Below are 19,126 nucleotides of genomic sequence, written 5' to 3'. Positions count from 1 at the left end.
AAGCGTGAATGACAGGCAAAATATTTTATGACTGGTTGATATCCCTCGACAAGTCCATGCGGTTGAAAAAAACACAAAATTCTCCTTTTAGTGGATAATTGCAGAGCACATTCCGACTCCCAACTTTGAGAAATGTCACCGTAAAATTTTTGCCGCCTAACACTACTTCAAAGCTACAGCCTCTAGATCAGGGCATAATTCGTAGTTTCAAAGCAGGATAATTAAGTAGTAGCATAAATATCTCACAAAACTAATACGGAACAATTTTTATCTTTCACAAGTATTGTCTTTAGTACAAAATTCAAATTTTAATCATCAGATTCCAAATTTCAATTAGTTTCTCAAAAAACCTACGTATCTCAAAACCTCTTTATCTCGTTCTTTTTTTCCTTCCTGTGAAATTCGAGATCAACTCAGGTTCGACTGTAGTACTTTAAGTTGTCATTGCTGGTAATAAATATTTACTTTTGTATGGAAATTTAATGTGGAAGAACAACAGCAGAGTGGCTACAAATTGCATTGCAAAACTTCTTCTCGCTGATCAGACAGATAATGAATTTAGCTTTATTGGCTTTTTATGTATCAGCTTTGCATACTGAAAATTTACTGCATATCACAAAGTAAAAACGAATATATTCCCTCTTTAAAACTTTAATGGTGTAAATCCTTTCCTTTCCACTGATTTTTACTGGAAATCACTAATAGTTAAACATAGGCAATTTGTTCAAAGGAAAAGGAAAGGGGACCTTGCTCCTCTTTTTTCAAATTCAATAATTAAGCGATTGAGCCGACTGTTGGCCTGATGGTAAGGCGCTAACCTTCTGCGCCTTGGACCTGGGTTCTGACCTGCTTGAGGTGGCCAGTTGGTAGATATTCGAGATGCAAAAAATCATCAATCCCCATGTCGAATGATTATGGGGCATGTAAAAGATCCCTTGGGGCATTCATTAGGCTTAAAATTCCCTCAGAAAAATCAAATTTCTTGTGAAAATTCAAATCAAAGAGATCCCAGGTGCCTCTATCTGGTTGAAACTGGGCATCAAAAACTACTTGTGTCATGCTCCTGAATGGTGGCACATGAAAGATTGATGCCTAGTCGGGAAGAGCACTAGTTCTGGTTATGGCCAAATAGCCTCTTAGACTGCCCCAGTGGAAAAAAAACAAAAAAAAAAAAAATAATAATAATAATTAACATTTGATCCAAATGATTACTTTTGGTTTTATTTCAATTAATATACTTCACTGATTTCAGACAAATGATGCATTGGTAGCTTCATTACTGAGGGTTAAGGACAATTATTGCCATATTGATGAGTCAGAAAGAGCCTTGAAAATGCATCAAAAATATAGTGAATTAATAATTCTTTACAACAAAAAAGGAATGCACAGAAAAGGCAAGTTTTCATTTTTGTATTTTTTCATTGCCTTTAAATTTTAAATTGCAAATTTTCTTTTGTATTTAGTTAAGTTCTGGATAACTGTTTATGCACTTAAACATTTTAAATAAATATGATACATCAAGGACTCACACACCAGTGAACTAAGTATGCTGTAACGTTAAAAGAAATCTGACCTTGGTTAATGTTTGCTCTGAAAGATATTTCACCTGTATGTTAATTTTAGCTCTAACAATATTTATTTATGCATTAATTTTTACTTTGGAAGACGTTTACCTATATATTACTTTTATCTCTTAAAGGTGTAGCTGTAAAATATATTTACCTATATGTTAATATTAGGTCCAGAAGACATGTACCTATATTCTAATTTTAAAAGAAATCGACCTACATGTTAATTCTAGTTATGAGATAGTTCCTGAATAATAACTTAGCATGAAACTCTTCACAATACAAGAAACAGACGAGATCCTCCTTTTTTTTTAAATTTTATCCTTTATACACTGAATACAAATACAAATGTAACAACCAGCAACAGACTGTGGGCCCAGCTGGACTGATCCTAGTCAATTAATTAGTCCTAAATGAAGATCAATGGCCCTCTTAAAGCTATCCACCCCCTTGCTCATTACCGCCTCTTCCGGTAAGCTGTTCCAAGTGCCCACAACCCTACTGAAGTAGTAGATTTTCCTGATTTCCAAATTAGCCTGAGATTTAAAGAGCTTTAAACAATGACACCTCGTTCTGCTTTCTGTGCAAAAAAATTAATCCATTAACATCTTTCATTTTGATAAATTTAAATAACTGAATCATGTCCCCTCTGATCCTTCTTTGCTCCAGAATATACATATTAAGCCTGTTAAGTCTGGTATCATAATCTAAATCTGAGAGTCCCCTTACTAGTCTAGTTACCCTTCTTTGAACCCTTTCCAATACAGAAATATCTTTCTTCAGATAAGGCAACCAAAACTGCACAGCATACTCCAAATGAGATCTTACTAAATCCCTATATAAAGGCAGAAGAACCTTCTTAGATTTGTTTAAATAGATCTATTGATAAACCCAAGCATTTTGTTAGCTTTGTTACTTGCAATTCTGCACTGTTCACTAAACTTGAAGTCCTGATTTATTAAGGTACCCAGATCCATAACATTTTCTGCCTGACTAATGACTGAACCCTGTAAACGATAACTCGTACGCTTACATGACCTAAGTGTAGCACTTGACATTTCCCTACAGTAACTGCCATACCCCATTTATCCGCCCACTTAGTAATATGATCTAAATCCTCTTGAAGCTGTTTTACTTGTTCTTCATTTTCGACAATCTCACTTTTACAGCATCAACAAAACAATTCATGCTTCCAGAAATATTATCATTGATGTCATTCATAAAGATGATAAACAAAAAAGGCCCTAAAACTGATCCCTGAGGAACCCCGCTTAAAACATCACTCCATTTAGAATGATTCCCTCTCACAACTACTCTTTGCTTCCTACCAGTGAGCCAATTTCTAACCCAAAGTAATTTTTTTTCTCCTATTCCTATGTCAGCTAGTTTGCTGAGAAGAGCAACATGCAGTACCTTATCAAAAGCTATTTGAAAATCAATATAAACAACATCTACACACATTTTTATTTACTTGAATGTGTATTGTATCAGGCATTTATGTTCCCATTTTGTGCCGCAATGTAAGTAATAGTTAAGAATTTAGTGGATCTAATCATGTTATACCACAAGTTTATGAATATGAGAAAATAGTCTCTGAGAGCTTTGATTTGCTCTTTCTCTTTGCTTCGTTCAAACAGAGTACAAGAATCTTAGTATGAGTTGTGGTTATGTACAGAAGCTGTCATTGTAAATTTTGAATTTTTCAGCTCTTAGTTTTGACCCTTTTCAATTCAGCAGCCCTGAAACAGCAGCTGTACTTAGCTTTATTAGAAGGAGCAGCTTTATTTGACACCAGCTTTATTCTAAGGAGTTGTCAGATCATAATAATAATCATAATAATATGTATCATGCGTTTTAAGGAGCTAATGACATATTCATTCAACAAAATATTTCCACTTATTCAAAGATATATGTTCTCTTTCTCTATTCTCTATAACTGTAAATAAAAATTTTGCTGAAAGATTTTGTTAAAATTGTGTAATAAGGCATGAAATTGTTTTTCTTTCAGCTCTTGAACTTTTAATGAGGCAAGCGAAGAAAATAGGCTCACCCCTGAAAGGACATGAACGAACAATTCAGTATTTACAACATTTAGGTATGGCAATAATTTTGTTTAAAAATATATCATTTAATCATAAATAATGCTTTTGGAATGTTTTAGTGCGTAAAAAGGAGTGGTATCATTACGAAAACATGTGTGAAGGAAAATAATACAATGAAATCCCATTACAACGAATACCAATACAACGAAATATCTGTTTCAAGGAAATACATTTTCAGCCCCGATTGAAAAGCCATTTCACTGCTTGAATTCCATTATAACAAAATTCTCGTTACAACGATCAAAATTTGGGGTCATATGAATTTCGTTACAACGAAATTTCACTGTAGTTTTATTTGAAACCTGGGAAGTAAAAAAGTAAAAAATAAGAACTAAACACTCTTAAAAAATATTCATGAGACCGTGGTTTACCATGCTAAAATAAACACTTTTTTCTTCTGATTTTAATTCAGCAACACAACTATAGTTCAGAATTCTGCAAGGAGTATATATTAACATTCTTGAGATATTTGGATCAAAATTAACCCAATGAAGAAAGTCATATAGCTATTTAACTGTTATGGGTGAACCATATCAAAGCAGGGTCTTTTGAGTTCTTTCAGTTAAAACAGAAAACGAATGAAAGTAGCGATTGTTTCTCACAATTATTACTGACCCAGGCAACGCCGGGTATTTTTGCTAGTTATTTTATATAATCTTCGCAGTTGTCATGAATCATATCAAACTGAAAAGTAGATTCATTCTTGATATTTAGTCAAAATACAAAAGATTATTTTTTGTTTTTTTACAATTGTTGTTATCTACAAAATATAATAAATATTATTAACAATACATAACAATAAAATACTGTATATTGGTATGTTTATTGTAATAAAAATAACAACAAAATTATAAACTTACTTTTTCTTTTCAGGTAGTGAACATTTGGATTTGATATTCGAGTTTGCTAAATGGGTTTTAAAAGAGCATCCAGAAGATGGGTTGAAAGTATGATTTCATAGTTTGTAAATATTATTTTGATAATTTTCACACAGGAGCACCCCAATGGGAGGTTACAGGAGGTCCCTGTGGTGACCTCCCCCAAAATGTCCTTATTCGCAAATTTCGTCTGATGGTTTGTCAAATTTGGGGACATAATTGCGATATTTAAATTCCCGAATGTCCATTATCATTAGATGTACTTATGCATGCAAACTTATTTTATCATTATCCAAACTGAGAATGTTTCCCCTCTCAAAAATTTTAAGTTCTGGATGCCCCTGTGTACAGTGCAATTTCATTGCTGTTAGAACTGATTTGAAAAAAATGTTTTGTTATGATGAATTGAGTACACGACATAAAAGTAATTTTTACGACAGGGAGATAATCAACTTTTCACACCAAAAAAATTGCTAAGGAAAGAGCTAGATTTATTTTAACTTATTCACTTGTTTTCGGTAGTAGTTATGAAAAGAAAGTACTTGGAATGAGTAAGAAAACATTTGCTTTTGTGACTCATATTTCATTGCACTAATTCGTACGAAGAGATTGGTAATAGGTCATTTAGAATGGTGACTCTCAACCTGTTGTCCACGAGCAATTTTCATGTGGTTTATGCACAGATGGGGAAAATTTATATCATTTTTTTTTACTGTAATTAAATGTATTAAAGATAACTTAACTGCATTTTGTAGGCATTCAAAATATTAGTTTGAGATATTTGAACTTTTGCAATGTTTTTTTTTTTTTTGCATTAAAAAAGAGAAACCTTGTAAAGTCCTCAAAATATGTGCTGACAGTTTTTATTGTTATATTGTGCTTCTATCAATTATTGTTATTTTTGTTACTTGATGAACAAATATCAACAAATCTTTCATATTGATTAATGCTTTGATGAAATGACAGGCTGTTGGCAGTAAAATAATTTCTAATGTATGTTATTTTATTATTGTGCAACTATTGGATATTACCATTATTATTTATGTCTAAGCATGAATAATGAATGCACCATTTAATTTTCCATATCTGATTTGAGATTTGCTTTAATTGCTATTTACGCATTTTTGTTTCATAAATATATTTAGATTTTTACTGAAGATTTGTCTGAAACAGAAAGTTTACCAAGAACACAAATTTTAAACTATTTGTGTGAAGTTGAACCTGACTTAGTTATACCTTATTTAGTAAGTTACATTCTTTCATTAAAATAGTTTTTTTTCCTCCCTTGAAACTGAAGTTTTTTATTGTCTTTGTTTCCTTGAAAAGACTGCAATGCTGTTCTTTCCCAACTTTTGCTTTATAGGAAAGATGCTTTTCAGTAAAAAACGCTTTTTCTAGAAATCAAGATTATATTTTTCTTTTGTATGAAATTCAATGTAGTATTCCCCCCCCCCCCCCCCCGTGCTCAATTTTTGTGATCAGTTATCTACCTATATTCGTTGGCAATAATTCAAATAAAACATAATCAGTAAAGACGTTTGAAAAAAAGCAAATATGCTTTTTTTACTGGTGTTCAAGTTACCAATATTTTTTTTAAAAATATGACAAAGCTTTTGAGATGTGATATGTGTATTCAGGATTATCAAAATGTGGGTACACTAATGATTAATGAACTTGTTAATTGCAAGTAGTATTTTTTGAACACAAGAAGTTTTTTTTCTCTCTCTCTTCTGCCTGCTTTGTCTGAAATGTGAAAAGTAAGAATCAGGAAAGAAAGCATTATATCTCACTAAAAATTTTCAAAAACAAACAACCGAGTGAAAAAATAATTTGAAAAAAATTCTTAAATTAAAAAATTGAGAAAGTTTAAAAAATTGGAATTGAAAATTGTTCTTATCTGTTCTCTCCCCCCCTCCCCCATCTCATAACTTTTGAAAGAGTTGTCCTGTTTAAACTAAGCGGTTTCTACTCTAAAGAGCTTGGCCATAATACCTTATTTTCATGCTTCATTATAGTGTTTTATATTTTTATTACAAGATCCGGTGATAAAACGTATTCAAAAAAGTTTGTATATTAACACATGCAGTTGCATCTAGAATTTTTTTTTCTTCCAGAAAATTTCTAAATTGTGAAATGTAATTTAGTTTTTTTTAATGTTTTTTAAGCACTATTTGTCGTGTTATTCTGAATATTTTTATTTTACTGTTTACAATATTAATAAAATCTTAAGTTTGATTATAATCAAACATTAATTTTTAGGAATTCATTATTCATAAGTGGAAGGATGAAAATAGTATTTTTCACAATACTTTAGTGAATAAATATTGTGAAAAGGTCCTGGTTTTGATGTCGGAATATAAAGATTCTTTACCTGAAGGTAAGTTCTATGCTTCATTCATTGACAGAATTATATGCAAAGGTGATTATAATTTTGTTTCATTTTAGAGGCAAAGGTTAGAAATTAAATAATTATTATTTCACAAGGAGCCGAACCAATTTGCAGTACAACCTCGATATCTCAAATCTCTTGGGATGGGGAAAAATTTCGAGATATTGAGTTTTCGAGTTATCAAGGTTTTTAAAAAATTACACTAGTAACTCTCACATTTACACACACATACGCTATATGCATTTATATATGTACTATGGGACCACTTCAAATTACAACCAATAAAATAGTCTTCAATATTTCACTAGATTTGAAATTTTCTAATTGTCGAAAGTGCACAGGAGAGATTTTGAAATGAACAACAATTTCAACTTGGTTTTTTCATCTAAAAAAATAAAAATTCTAATTTTATCTTGAATCAGTAACCTCACATTCAAAAATTTCTCAGCAGCCATTTTGTAGGAGTTAAAAAAGCTGTTTGATGAAAATGAACGCATTTTTCGTTTTCGCTTTAAAACTGACAGACGAAATATCGAACCCCTTTCCTCAAAGTTGACAACATGTTCGAGAGAAATGCACAAAGATTCTAAACTGTGGGGAAAACACTGCACCCTCTTCATTCCAACACTCCTCTATTATCTTGCCCCAATCCCCTATTCACAAAATTTCTAAGAAAAGGAATGAAAAACATTAAACAATTGTCTCTGGGACTGGTTTTACTAAAAAAATTGCCAAAGCAAAACGACAATTGAAACTTGCTTCTGTGCAAAAATTTCGACATATCAAGGATTTCGAAAAATAAATTTGGAGATAACTATGGAAAATACATAGGCGCTTTTATAGAAAATGCGGGGTAAAATTTTTGTTTCGAGACATCAAGGGTTTCGAGGTAAGGAGGTTCGAGATATCAAGGTTTGACTGTATATATTTTTACATTTCTAATTTTCATGGCTGTTTGCTCCATGTACATTTAATTATTTTATTTTGTTCCTGTTGCGGCTATTTTGTTAACTCCTTTATATATTTTCTCATATAATTATAAGCAAATAAAATTCAGAATGAGGTTATTGCAAACTTTTTTTTAAAAATAATTATCTAGGGTTTTTTGTTAGGAAGATTCAACTTAAAAGTTAGATAATTTATTTATGTATTTTTGACATTTAGCATTACTTGAAGTCTTCTCTATTTCCTGCCTAACACTTGGAACAATATTTCCTGCCTCACTGTTGATCACCTGACGAATCTGGAACATTAAGTCTCTGAATTAAGTGTTAATACATCTTGAGTGAACAAGATAGTGTTTCATAAACAGGAAAAAATTAAATAACTATGAAATTACTTCCTCTCAAATCTGCAGTTGTCTAAAACAGGCATAAGACTGGAAATGTAAGCGATGAAAATCACAGTTAAATGTTGTTTAGGAGTTAAAGATTGAAACAACATTCTGAATTATAAGGAGTCAAATTTTTCAGCTTTTATTATTGTTTTATTTTAAATAAATTTAACTTCCATTAAACATTTATGACAGTTGTTTTGTATGCTTTGCTGCAGCCACATGATAGTTTTCACCCCTTTATTCTTTATAGTCAACTTTTTATTAGATGTAACTAGAGATTAGTTTTAATTCACCATTTATGTTTTAACTTTTCATATGTGCATCATGTGTCTGGAACTTAATACAGTGGCCTCCGCTTATATAAATTACGTTGAAAAGAAAAATTAAATGAACCAATCGAAAGAGCATAGTAATAAGTGTTTCTAGATGCCTAAATTATTTGCTCTTGTTTCCCAGTTACCAAAATATAAGGTCTTTGAGTCTTTAAAAATTTTAAGAACAGTCGCCAAATTTGGTGAATTTGTTGAGTAATGGAAGACATCTTTTCACATGCTTTTCAGATGCAGAGTGAAATTGCTTGTACCTTCAATTTCTCGACAAGTCTTGAAACTTAGCCCTTTTCTTAAAATTTCGGGCGACTTAAAGAGTGTCAAAAAAATATTTCAATATGCCTTTTTGATTGCTACCAACTTTCTTTTTTCATTCTGCATTATTACTGTGATTCCGAGGTAAGTATAAAATGGGAGATGAGAAACATGAGTATTATCTTCCTAGCATATATTTTATTTCAGATATAAAACAATATATTTTTTTTCTAGGACACCCACCTGCTCCTGCTGGACATGAACCTGGGGAATTAGGACAACAGAGATCCAAGCTTTTGACATTTTTAGAAAAATCCAAATTTTATACAGTTGAAAGATTTGCTACTTATATGATGAATAAAGGTGCCTACTTCTTTTTTTTTTTTTTTTAAGTTATAAATTTCAACATGGTTGTTTTGTTCAATCAGCTTAAATGTATTGCAAATTACAAATCAGCAATTTATCATTACTTGCTTTGTATGTGTAATAACCAACATCTTTGAGTTTTAAGAGTTTTTTGTTAGGAAATAAACCAACGCTTTCTGAATTATATTTTATTCTAAACAAACTCGGAGCGAATTAATCTTATTTATGTATACTTAGTACAAAGCACTTCAGTTTTGACGGTAAATTTTGTACTCTGTTCAAATTTTAAATGATATATTCTAGGTTATTTGGAAGAGAATTCGTTTCAAAATATGCTCTTTCATTTTTATTATGCGAATGACTGATTTGTTCCAATGGACTAGGATGAATTAAATGTAAAGCATGTTTGATTATAAGCGATTTCTGTGTCACAATAATGCCAACTAAACTTTTTTATGTCTGACAAAAAATCCTGGCTTAAAACTAGAATCGAAAGGTGACTACCAATATAACTCAGATTGATTGAAAATAATATGTCAACAATTTTGCCATAACATTTGGAAATATGCAGCATTTAAATTGGAAATCAGTCTGCTTATAGGTATTGCATGTTGCACACTTGGAATGTTACCACTTGTCTCTATTCCCAGTGCTGCCACCAAGTTATGGTCCTAAAAATAGTAGCCATTAGAATGAAGTAGACGTTTTAGTAGCCTTTTGAATGAAAAATATGTCATTAAATAACGTCATCCAAATATTGCAGCTTCAGAGAACACCAAACGGAGAAAAATAACAGGGTTGCCAGAAGTTAATAATCCAGAGTTACCTAAAGTGCTTAAAAAAGTCGCCTTTGCCCACTTTAATCTTTGCTTCACTATTGAATCAGCATTTTTTGGAAAGAAATTAAGTGCATTTGTTCGTGAAATCTAAACTACTTTCAGTGCCAGGAGAAAAAAATAAAAAAGGGCTATTTTAATTATTATTGGCAGTAAATAAAGTCATGCAAACCCAATTGGCAGCTTTTCACTGAGTGAGTTTGAAATTAAAAAAGTTTGGCCGATGATACTTTAAGTGGAAGTTTTTTTTTAAACATTTTTTTTTCATCGCCAATTTTTGCCAACAATTTGGTTTTAGGCTGAAATAGTAACAGTTTTTTTTTTTTTTTTTTTTTTTTTACAAAATAGTCTTTTTTGTCTTAATTTAGGCTAAAATAATCGTCATGGTCTACAACTCTTTAAAATAGCAAAATAGTCCCTTTTCAGCCGCCAGTGGTTAGCCCTGTATTCCATATTCTAAAATTTAGTATGGGATGTAAGTACATTGCAATTGGAAGTCTGGTTATATTTCCGATGTAACTGATAGGGTTATTGATCATAGATGTTTATTCATACTTTTGTACAACTGTCTATATGACTTTTTTTCTTCTCAGGTTTATATGATGAAGGTGCAATTGTCTTGGGAAAATTAGGAAGGCATGAAGATGCTTTGAGAGTGTATACGCACATTTTGCAAAATTTTGAGGAGGCTGAAAAGTAAGTTCATGTTGTTTGATTTAAAGTTTAGTTTTATTTGAATGTTTTATTTGTTTCTCAAAGTATCTATAATTACAGTATTCATTATACATAACGCATGGCACTTTCCTAAGGTCATTTAATTTTTTTAATTCTCCAGATTTTAATAAGTGCAAGAATTTTTCATTGTGTATGTAAAGGATTAGAATTAATTTTTTTAAGCAAATTTGCTTACAGTGCAGATTAAAATAAAATTTTGGTTTTAACAACCAATAGAAAAGAGTATTCTGTTAGAAATGAATGCCGAAATTTTTATCTTCTATACAAATAAAACAGTAAACTCAGCTTAATTCATTGCTTTTCAAAGAAAAAAGTACGAGATTCTAAAAACATAATCGCACCTTACTGTAAATTGGGGGGAAATAAATGAACAAAAAAGCAGAGTAGAAATTTTTTTGATGCATAAATTGTGTGTTGAATCTCGATACATGAATTCTAAAAATGTATTAATTTGTGCATGAAAAATTGTTAAAAATCAAGGTTCTCACTGAGAAATTTTAAAATTCAGATTATTATAGAACACAAAAATATATTCAGAATATTAATATAAAAAAGCTTGTAGCCACCCATGTTTCACATATATATATACAATATATTCCAGATCTTGAAGATGAGCAACTTTTTGTCTGCATGAGTAAAGAGTGTTTAGTGAAAGATTTCCGTTTCATGCAGTTCTCCCCACAAAGTTATCTCAAAAACATATACCGGTGTAGGTCTTCATTAACAAATTGCAGCAATTCTTGTTGGGTTTCTAAAACTCTTGATTCACAAGGAAATGAAGCTAATTTCTCTTGGCAAAGATACTTTTCTGCCTATGGTTGTTGCAAGGTCCATTTTTAGGGGGGGTCAGGAGGGGGCAATTGACCCTGCCCCCTGGCTTTGAGAAATCAATATATTTCTATATATGTGGGCAGGGTTTTTAGGGTTCTTGAATTTTTATTTGCATCGAGCCCACACCCTTTTATTCCCCCTCCCCCTGAAAAAATTAGCATAATTGGGCCTGATTGTAGCATAATGTTTCAAGGGTATGCGTATTACATCATACGCTGCAGGTATACACATTGAACAGTTTGCTATGAAACATCAAATGTTCAAATTTCAGGCTGACACTCTAAGAGCACAATCAAACATTATTGCCTAATTTGCCACTGTCATACTCTTGCTTATTTCTCATTTTGATGCAGTGTTTTTACTTCTAACAACCTCACTTGATGTTACTGCCTTGCTTGTTTAGGCAATGTGAACTCAATTTCTGTACCTCCTGAACTTGTTTGTACCAGCAGGTTTTTAAGAGGGGCAGAGGGGATGGCAACCAAGCTTGGAAACCAAAAAACAGAGAAGGAAGTAAAAGAGGATTAAATTTCAAAATATGACCTTCCTGAAAATTATTTATCTAGGAAAATATCAACTACATGATGTGTTCATACTTAATATATATATATATATATATATAGAGAGAGAGAGAGAGAGAGAGAGCTTATAAAAGATTTTAAGGTTTAAATAATATACCATACGAAAGCACCAAATATTAACAAATTAATAAATAGAGCCAGTACTCATCAGCAATGGAAACTCCATCTATGGATGAAAAGCCAAAATATTTTAAAGTGAACTAAGAGAGGAATGTACAAGTTCCGAATATCTGGGCTGCACGCACCACTTGCTACAATGCAAGCAAATAAGCGGTAGCTTATACCTAAAACTAAGCTGGGTATTTTCGTCTATACCGTTAGAAGCCAGATGGCTACAATAATGGTACTCCACTGGACCCATTTCCAGCACATGCAAAAAATGAAAAATATCTTACCTAATTTTCCGAGTAGACAACACAAATCCAGGCCCACATACATGATGTCTGTTCCAGTTGTCAGAAAATAAAAAAAACGCCAAAGAAATAATAAATCGTTTAATCCAATCTGAGATCGAGTCCTAGTGCATACCAGTCGTCCGAAGAAATGCACCAAATGTTTCATCCATAAACATGACCCACGTTTGCGGTTTCTCATGGTTATGTCATAAGTTTGGGCATAAAGAGGGTTACAGTGAAGCGTATTCTTGATTAAAGGCGATACTTCACAAAAATATTTATGATTAGATTAATAGGAAAATTATTAACAATGAGCTTATTTCTAAGCAAAGAAATTTCTTGTTTGAATGCAGGGATTATATTAAAGATTCTTTTAATTCTAAGAGCCTGTGAAACAATTATACCAGTAAAAACTTTTTACTTAGGCATGAAGAAAAACCCTGCAGGCAGTTAACTTTAAACCCAAATTCTCATCTCTTATGGTAAATCGTGGTATCACATGAGGAGCCAATTATAATATTCAGATCCAAAACATTAAAAGAACGTAGATTAAAACTAGTTTTTTTTTGAGTGTTAAGGAGTTGTGATATATTTTTTTGCAGAGTTCAGAAAAATTAACAAAATTAATACATAACAGATCATCAATGTATCTACAGCATAGAGGTGCAGAAGTAAGATTTTCAATGAAGAATTTTCTTTCATGATATAATAAAAACAGATTTGCTAGTGTAGAGCTAAAATTAGCACCCATAGCATTACCATTAATTTGTAAAAAACAGGAATTCCCTTTTTTTTTAATTATTGAAGATACATAACTTGAGAAGTGGAATAAAAAAACATTCATCCAGATTTATGGAGGCATTAACTGTTTTGAAGAGGGCTGTAATAACTGGAAATGTTCATTAAGTGAGATATTCGTAAAAAGATTTTCAAAATCAAAGGTTTCTAAAATGTAGATATCTAGCATGTTAAGAAGATTGATTACTCCAGTGTGTGCTTTTGTATATTTTATTTTAACATTAAATTCTTTTATAAGCTATTCACATGGTTTAACAGTTTTGTGCATCTTTAAGCTTTGGATTTGATATTTTTGTTACTTATACATTTTTATGTATTTAATATATATGTATATTTATAAATATATATAATGAACGAATACAAACAAAAATCCCACATAGTAGCCATATAATTGTAGAAATTTGTTATTACGGACCCAATCTTAGTTGTTCAAATGTAATTGGGACTCTAATGTTATAGAATTCAAAAGTCTTGTTTGTTCTTTGTTCAATGAAAAGAATAATTTCTTCATAAAATGGTTTTAATCATTCTTGGTTTCATTACTTTCACCCATAGAGATGTCTTCTTAAACTTTGTTTTCTTCCTAATGACTCGATAAAAGTTTCATTCTATTATTTAACCCCTTCCCTCTCGCTCCCGTGAATATGCCGGGCCGGGATTTTGATCTTCATTTCTCGCATCCGTGATATTGCCGTGCTGGGGTGTGCAATATTAACGCGACGAAACAATTAAAATCAATTCATTTCTTTGACCGGGAATACATTTTATTTCTTTTTCTATACACTAGATGGCAGCACCCATCAATTTTAAACATAATTGCAGACTTTAAATGTAATTGCAGAGATGCAGGAAGGAATTTTGGTACTACTTACCAGATTGTGACGTTAGCCTCTGTATCTCAAGCTTTGAAATTTACACACAAGAAAAATTTACTTATCTTTACTTATATTACACAAAAGATTAATAAAATTCTTTTTTAATGTTTAAAAGATGTATTTCTTAAATTTTCGCTGCTTGCTTGTTGACTTTTCATAAAATTTTAAAATTTTTTAAAATTTCAATCTAAAAAACATTGAAAATGAAAAGTTGAATGCACATGTTGTTCATACACTTGTTTTTATATAATTTTCTTAAATAACAAAAATAGACACTTTTATGACCGTTTTCTTGAAAATTATTCGATCGTTGAGGGGTTAAGGAATATGGTTTCCCCCAATATATCTTCCTTTCCTTTCTTCTACTTGCTTGTAATGGGAATGCCCAGTGCACACATAAACATTTAGGGGTGTGTTGAAGCACCATATCAATCCTGTTACTTGGGCCACAGGTAATGCTGAAGGATTATCATCTGATTAACACCTTATTTATTTATTTATTTTGTCTATTGCACCTATTAGTGCAAATATTGTATTTGATGCAGTTGTAATAGTTTTTTTCCAAGTAATAACTTAATTTTCTTGTTTAGATACTGCAGGAAAAACTATAATAAAGATAAATCTGGATGTCAAGATGTGAGTATTATTTCAGCTAAATCCATACCTTAATTATATACAAGTAGTAAATTAATATTTTTGTTACATGTTATTTTTTTCCGTGTTCAAAAAAAAAAAAAAAAAAAAGAATTATCAGTATTTAACTCAATGTTTTACAACAGATTTGAAAATATTTTCTTGCCTCGTAGTGTCATTCTCGTTCGAACCCATGCTACAGGTATACTGTGGAATCAGCAGTATATATTTAAACATTAAAACTGTAAGAATATTAATTTAAAAATTATATCACCTTCATAATTTCACACTTAGCGTTTAAACTAATTTAAAACTCTTTCAATGCATAATTTAAAATTTGTCAGCTGATTATGAAAAGAGATTTAATATTATTTAAAAGAGTTTTACTAAATCAAATTGTAAGAAATTAATAAATAATAGGTTGTTGTTTTATGGTTAAACCAAATTGGTGTTCATTTCAAGTAAGAGCTATCTGATGAATCAAATAATACATTTTGAAAAAATCAATTGTAACTATCATAAACAAAGCGAAAGTTTCGATACAAATGTGTTGTGTTAAATTTATTGAGATTGTTCCACTGTAGGTATAAACATCCTCTGATATATAATAGCCAATTCACTGATCGAGTAACGCTCCTGACCTCACTAACAATGAAACTCGGTCCATAGCATGAAAATTTGATAATATTTTTTGGCAATGTTTGACATGCAGGGAAATGCTTTATTTTGACAAGGCTGAACTGGATCTGGGAACAGCACTGTTTTACTGGTAAGACTCATTTTAGGAAAATGAAGAAGCGAAAAAGCGGTCAACTATTATTGCTATCTACTGGAGTTTAGGGTTAATCCCCTGGGGTGAGGATTAAAATTTCAACTACCAAAACATCAGAAAACAGGCAATTGCTTCATTCAAATGTAGAAGCAATTTTCACTTGTCATACCTTGACGGGCGATTTTCTAGTTTATTGAGATGATTATAAACATACATTATAATTTTTTAACTTTAAGTGATAATAGTTACACCGCTGCAAGGAAAGAGAATTCATGCATAGATGAAATATATGATGATATTTTAAATTTGAAATTTCAACCCTAAATATGTTTAATACTATGCTGAAATGATATCCTACCTTTTCTTTTTTTAGGTTTATTTAATACTGTTAAAACTATATTTACCCACTACGGAAAATCAGAAGATCGATATACCTGCAATTAGCTACATTCCACATCCAGAGCCCAATATTGACAGAGCTTTGAGGATTTTGAAGAAATATTCGAATCAAATTGATTCTTTTAAAGTAAGAATCTTTCCCCATTTTTGTACACAGTGGAAACTCCCTATTCGTACACAATTCTTTCCCGAAGGCAGTTCGAATGCTGATTTGTACAAATGGCAAATCATTTTATGATGTAAGATATACAAGGGTCCCTCGTATAACACTGTACTTGTACAACCTGGTTTCAATATTACACGGTTTTGATGTAACACGAATTTGAAATGATTGAATTACATTTTTGTTTAATACGCTGCTAAAAATATGTATGATATTAATTTTAATAAGTTCTTACTTTGTTTTAATGAAACTTATAAGAAAATTTGTCTGTTTCTTCCTTGAAGTTTGGTTTCCCTGTATAACATACCTTTTAATTTTAAAATATACTTTTTTTCATCATCAGTGTTCCATAAAAACAAAAAAGATGAAAAATATTTTTTTTCCAATGTATTGTAAGAAAATGACATTAGGATTAAACGTGAGCTAAATTTGGCAAACAATAAGCTATAAAATGTAGCCAAAACATAAAATAAAATAAATAGATTAATAAATAGATAATAGATAATTCCATCTATTTTTTTATATTATGTTTCGTTGTTCTTGCTCATACCAACTTCACGGCCACGGAAAAGCTCATATTTTCTTTCTGATAGAATGCGTTTTGTTCTTACCAAAGAAATTTAATGAAGTTGAAGTTTTTTCTTGTTTTGCATAATAATTTTAATTTAAGTCATGTAAAATAATTAAGTTGTATTGTTTATAACAAATCTAATTTTGGATCAGTGGGCCGTTGTGTGTTTTGGTCCCCAGCTTTTGTTTGTATGCTTTAATAAACCGAAATTTCAGCGATTTTAAAATTTACTTTAAGATGTGAATTTTAATATAACATAATACACATTACTCGATTTGCATTATTTCCAAGTCTTGTAGAACTCGATTTCGATATAACCTGAAACAAGTTTCAATACAACATGATTCACATTGACCTGATTTATGTTATATACATGATTAATTATTTTTTTTAAAAAAGTAAAAAAATAATTTATGATAAAGTCTTGTATAACATGGCTTTGATGCTACACACAGGGCTGGATTTAGGGGAGGGCAGGCGGGGCTACTGCCCCGGGGCCTCTACAATAAATTTTTACAAAATATCCTAACTTTCACCGGGTCAGCAAATTTTACGTTTTTTCTACCCTATAAATAATAATAATCTATATATATAAAAATGGAGTTTGGTAAATTTGTTCCCTAAGATCTCAGAAACTACCCGGCAGATTTGGCTGAAACTTTCACCGTTTGTTCAGTTTGGTACTGGGAAGGTTTATAGACCAGTTCGAAAAAAATCCGATTGATAGTTCCCTTTTTATTCCAATTTTAGTCCTAATTTTCGCATAAATGTCCCAATATGGGGGTGGAAAAAAACGTGCACATATTAACATTATATGTCCATCGAAAGCGCCAATTTTTCTGCTGAAGATAGCATCTGTTTGAAGCTTCTAAGTTGTATAAAAAACGAGTTATGAGCTTTTTTGTTCCCTGTTCGAAGGCTTTCATCAACCCAAGTCATTATTTAGTGTGTCATCTCAACTCCCAAGAATTGTTGTATTGTTGAACATTTTTGCGTTTCGTCTGAATTTTTGAGGCTTTTCTCAAGTCAAATCTTAAAGTAACGTTTTTCCACAAGATTGGCTAAAAATAAATGGATTTGGCTGATCATTTTACTTTTAAACGGAACTTATGTAATTAATGGTTTATTATTATTATTTATGCTGATTGGACACTTGCTCACTATATGCAACCAACCAGCAGAAATATCGCCAGAATTTTTTCAGTAAGATTTCAGTAGCTGATGCATTTGGCAGTTTTTTCCACTGTCGCTGTTTTTGAGCCCAAAGACTACGTAATAATATTTCTCAGCTTTCACCATATAAACAAAATGTCGCCAATCAAAGATACTTAAAAAAAAAAAATGCTGTGTAAAATAATTCAACAACTAAATTAGGCAAATCCATAAACCGCACAAAAACTTCCATTAATTTTTCTTTTTGCACGATTTCAAACAATCGCCAAATTTTACTACTTATTTTGGAAACATTTCGGATGAAACCGTTTAGCGCCATTTTTTTTTTCGACCAAAAGCATCCCAACATCTGGCAACAATATTTCTATAATAAAAATTAGTAAGCAGGGGGAGTATTATCGAAAGTGTCCCAAAATGATTCTCGCAAATTTGGTAAGATTTTAAACCGCACCAAGTGCCCACAAAAATTGAAATTTCCCAAAATAACTAAAGCAAGTTGTAAGGGGAACACGGGTGGCTACATTTTTTAAAACAGTTCGTACATCAATAGCCGTACAGAAAAGGTTTCAGATTTAAAAAAAAAAAAAGTACTACCAGATAAATTTTTTTAAACATGTAAAGCTTAATTTCATAATTTCGGAAATTCTTCAAATTTGTATATGCTTAAATGTCGTGCTTTCGTTTCTAATTGAATACTATTTTGTTCTTTATACTTATTGCTATTTTAGTTTAATGAGTAAGGAAGAAGCTCGATTTTTAATCACTTCAAAAAGGTTTGTTTTAAATTCTTTCGCTTTAAACAGAAAACAAGAGCAAGTAACGATTGTTTCCCATAATTATTACTGACCCAGGCAACGCCGGGTATTTTTGCTAGTAATAATATAAAAAAATAAATAGTAACTTCAGGATGTATTTACAATTAAAGTGCTGATCAAAAATATCAGATATATACATATATATCAAAATATTCGGATATATATCAAAGTATCGGATATTTTCAAAAATATGATGATCTTTTCGAACCCTGATCAGGGGCCTCCACTCCTTCGTTGCCCCGGGGCCTCCACACTTCCAAATTCGGCCCTGACCACAGCAGTGTTAAAATGCCATCTTGCAACCGCTTTGTATTTTCTGCTAGTGT

At 31.2% G+C, this 19,126-nt stretch overlaps 1 protein-coding gene across 1 annotated transcript in view; it reads left to right on the top strand.

Moving 5' to 3' along the window:
• The window catches only part of LOC129217789 (vam6/Vps39-like protein), an 81,220-nt gene that overhangs the window by 58,427 nt on the left and 3,667 nt on the right, over nucleotides 1–19,126 (top strand). The window contains exons 15-23 of the mRNA XM_054852131.1: nucleotides 1,253–1,394; nucleotides 3,577–3,663; nucleotides 4,544–4,617; nucleotides 5,694–5,792; nucleotides 6,808–6,925; nucleotides 9,092–9,220; nucleotides 10,653–10,755; nucleotides 14,865–14,910; nucleotides 16,053–16,205. Of these exons, the coding sequence (XP_054708106.1) occupies nucleotides 1,253–1,394; nucleotides 3,577–3,663; nucleotides 4,544–4,617; nucleotides 5,694–5,792; nucleotides 6,808–6,925; nucleotides 9,092–9,220; nucleotides 10,653–10,755; nucleotides 14,865–14,910; nucleotides 16,053–16,205 (951 nt within the window). The remainder of the gene's footprint in view (nucleotides 1–1,252; nucleotides 1,395–3,576; nucleotides 3,664–4,543; nucleotides 4,618–5,693; nucleotides 5,793–6,807; nucleotides 6,926–9,091; nucleotides 9,221–10,652; nucleotides 10,756–14,864; nucleotides 14,911–16,052; nucleotides 16,206–19,126) is intronic.

This window comes from Uloborus diversus, chromosome 2 (genome assembly GCF_026930045.1).
Source record: "Uloborus diversus isolate 005 chromosome 2, Udiv.v.3.1, whole genome shotgun sequence".
NCBI classification, from domain to species: domain Eukaryota; kingdom Metazoa; phylum Arthropoda; class Arachnida; order Araneae; family Uloboridae; genus Uloborus; species Uloborus diversus.
This window is presented reverse-complemented; position numbering and strand designations above follow the sequence as displayed.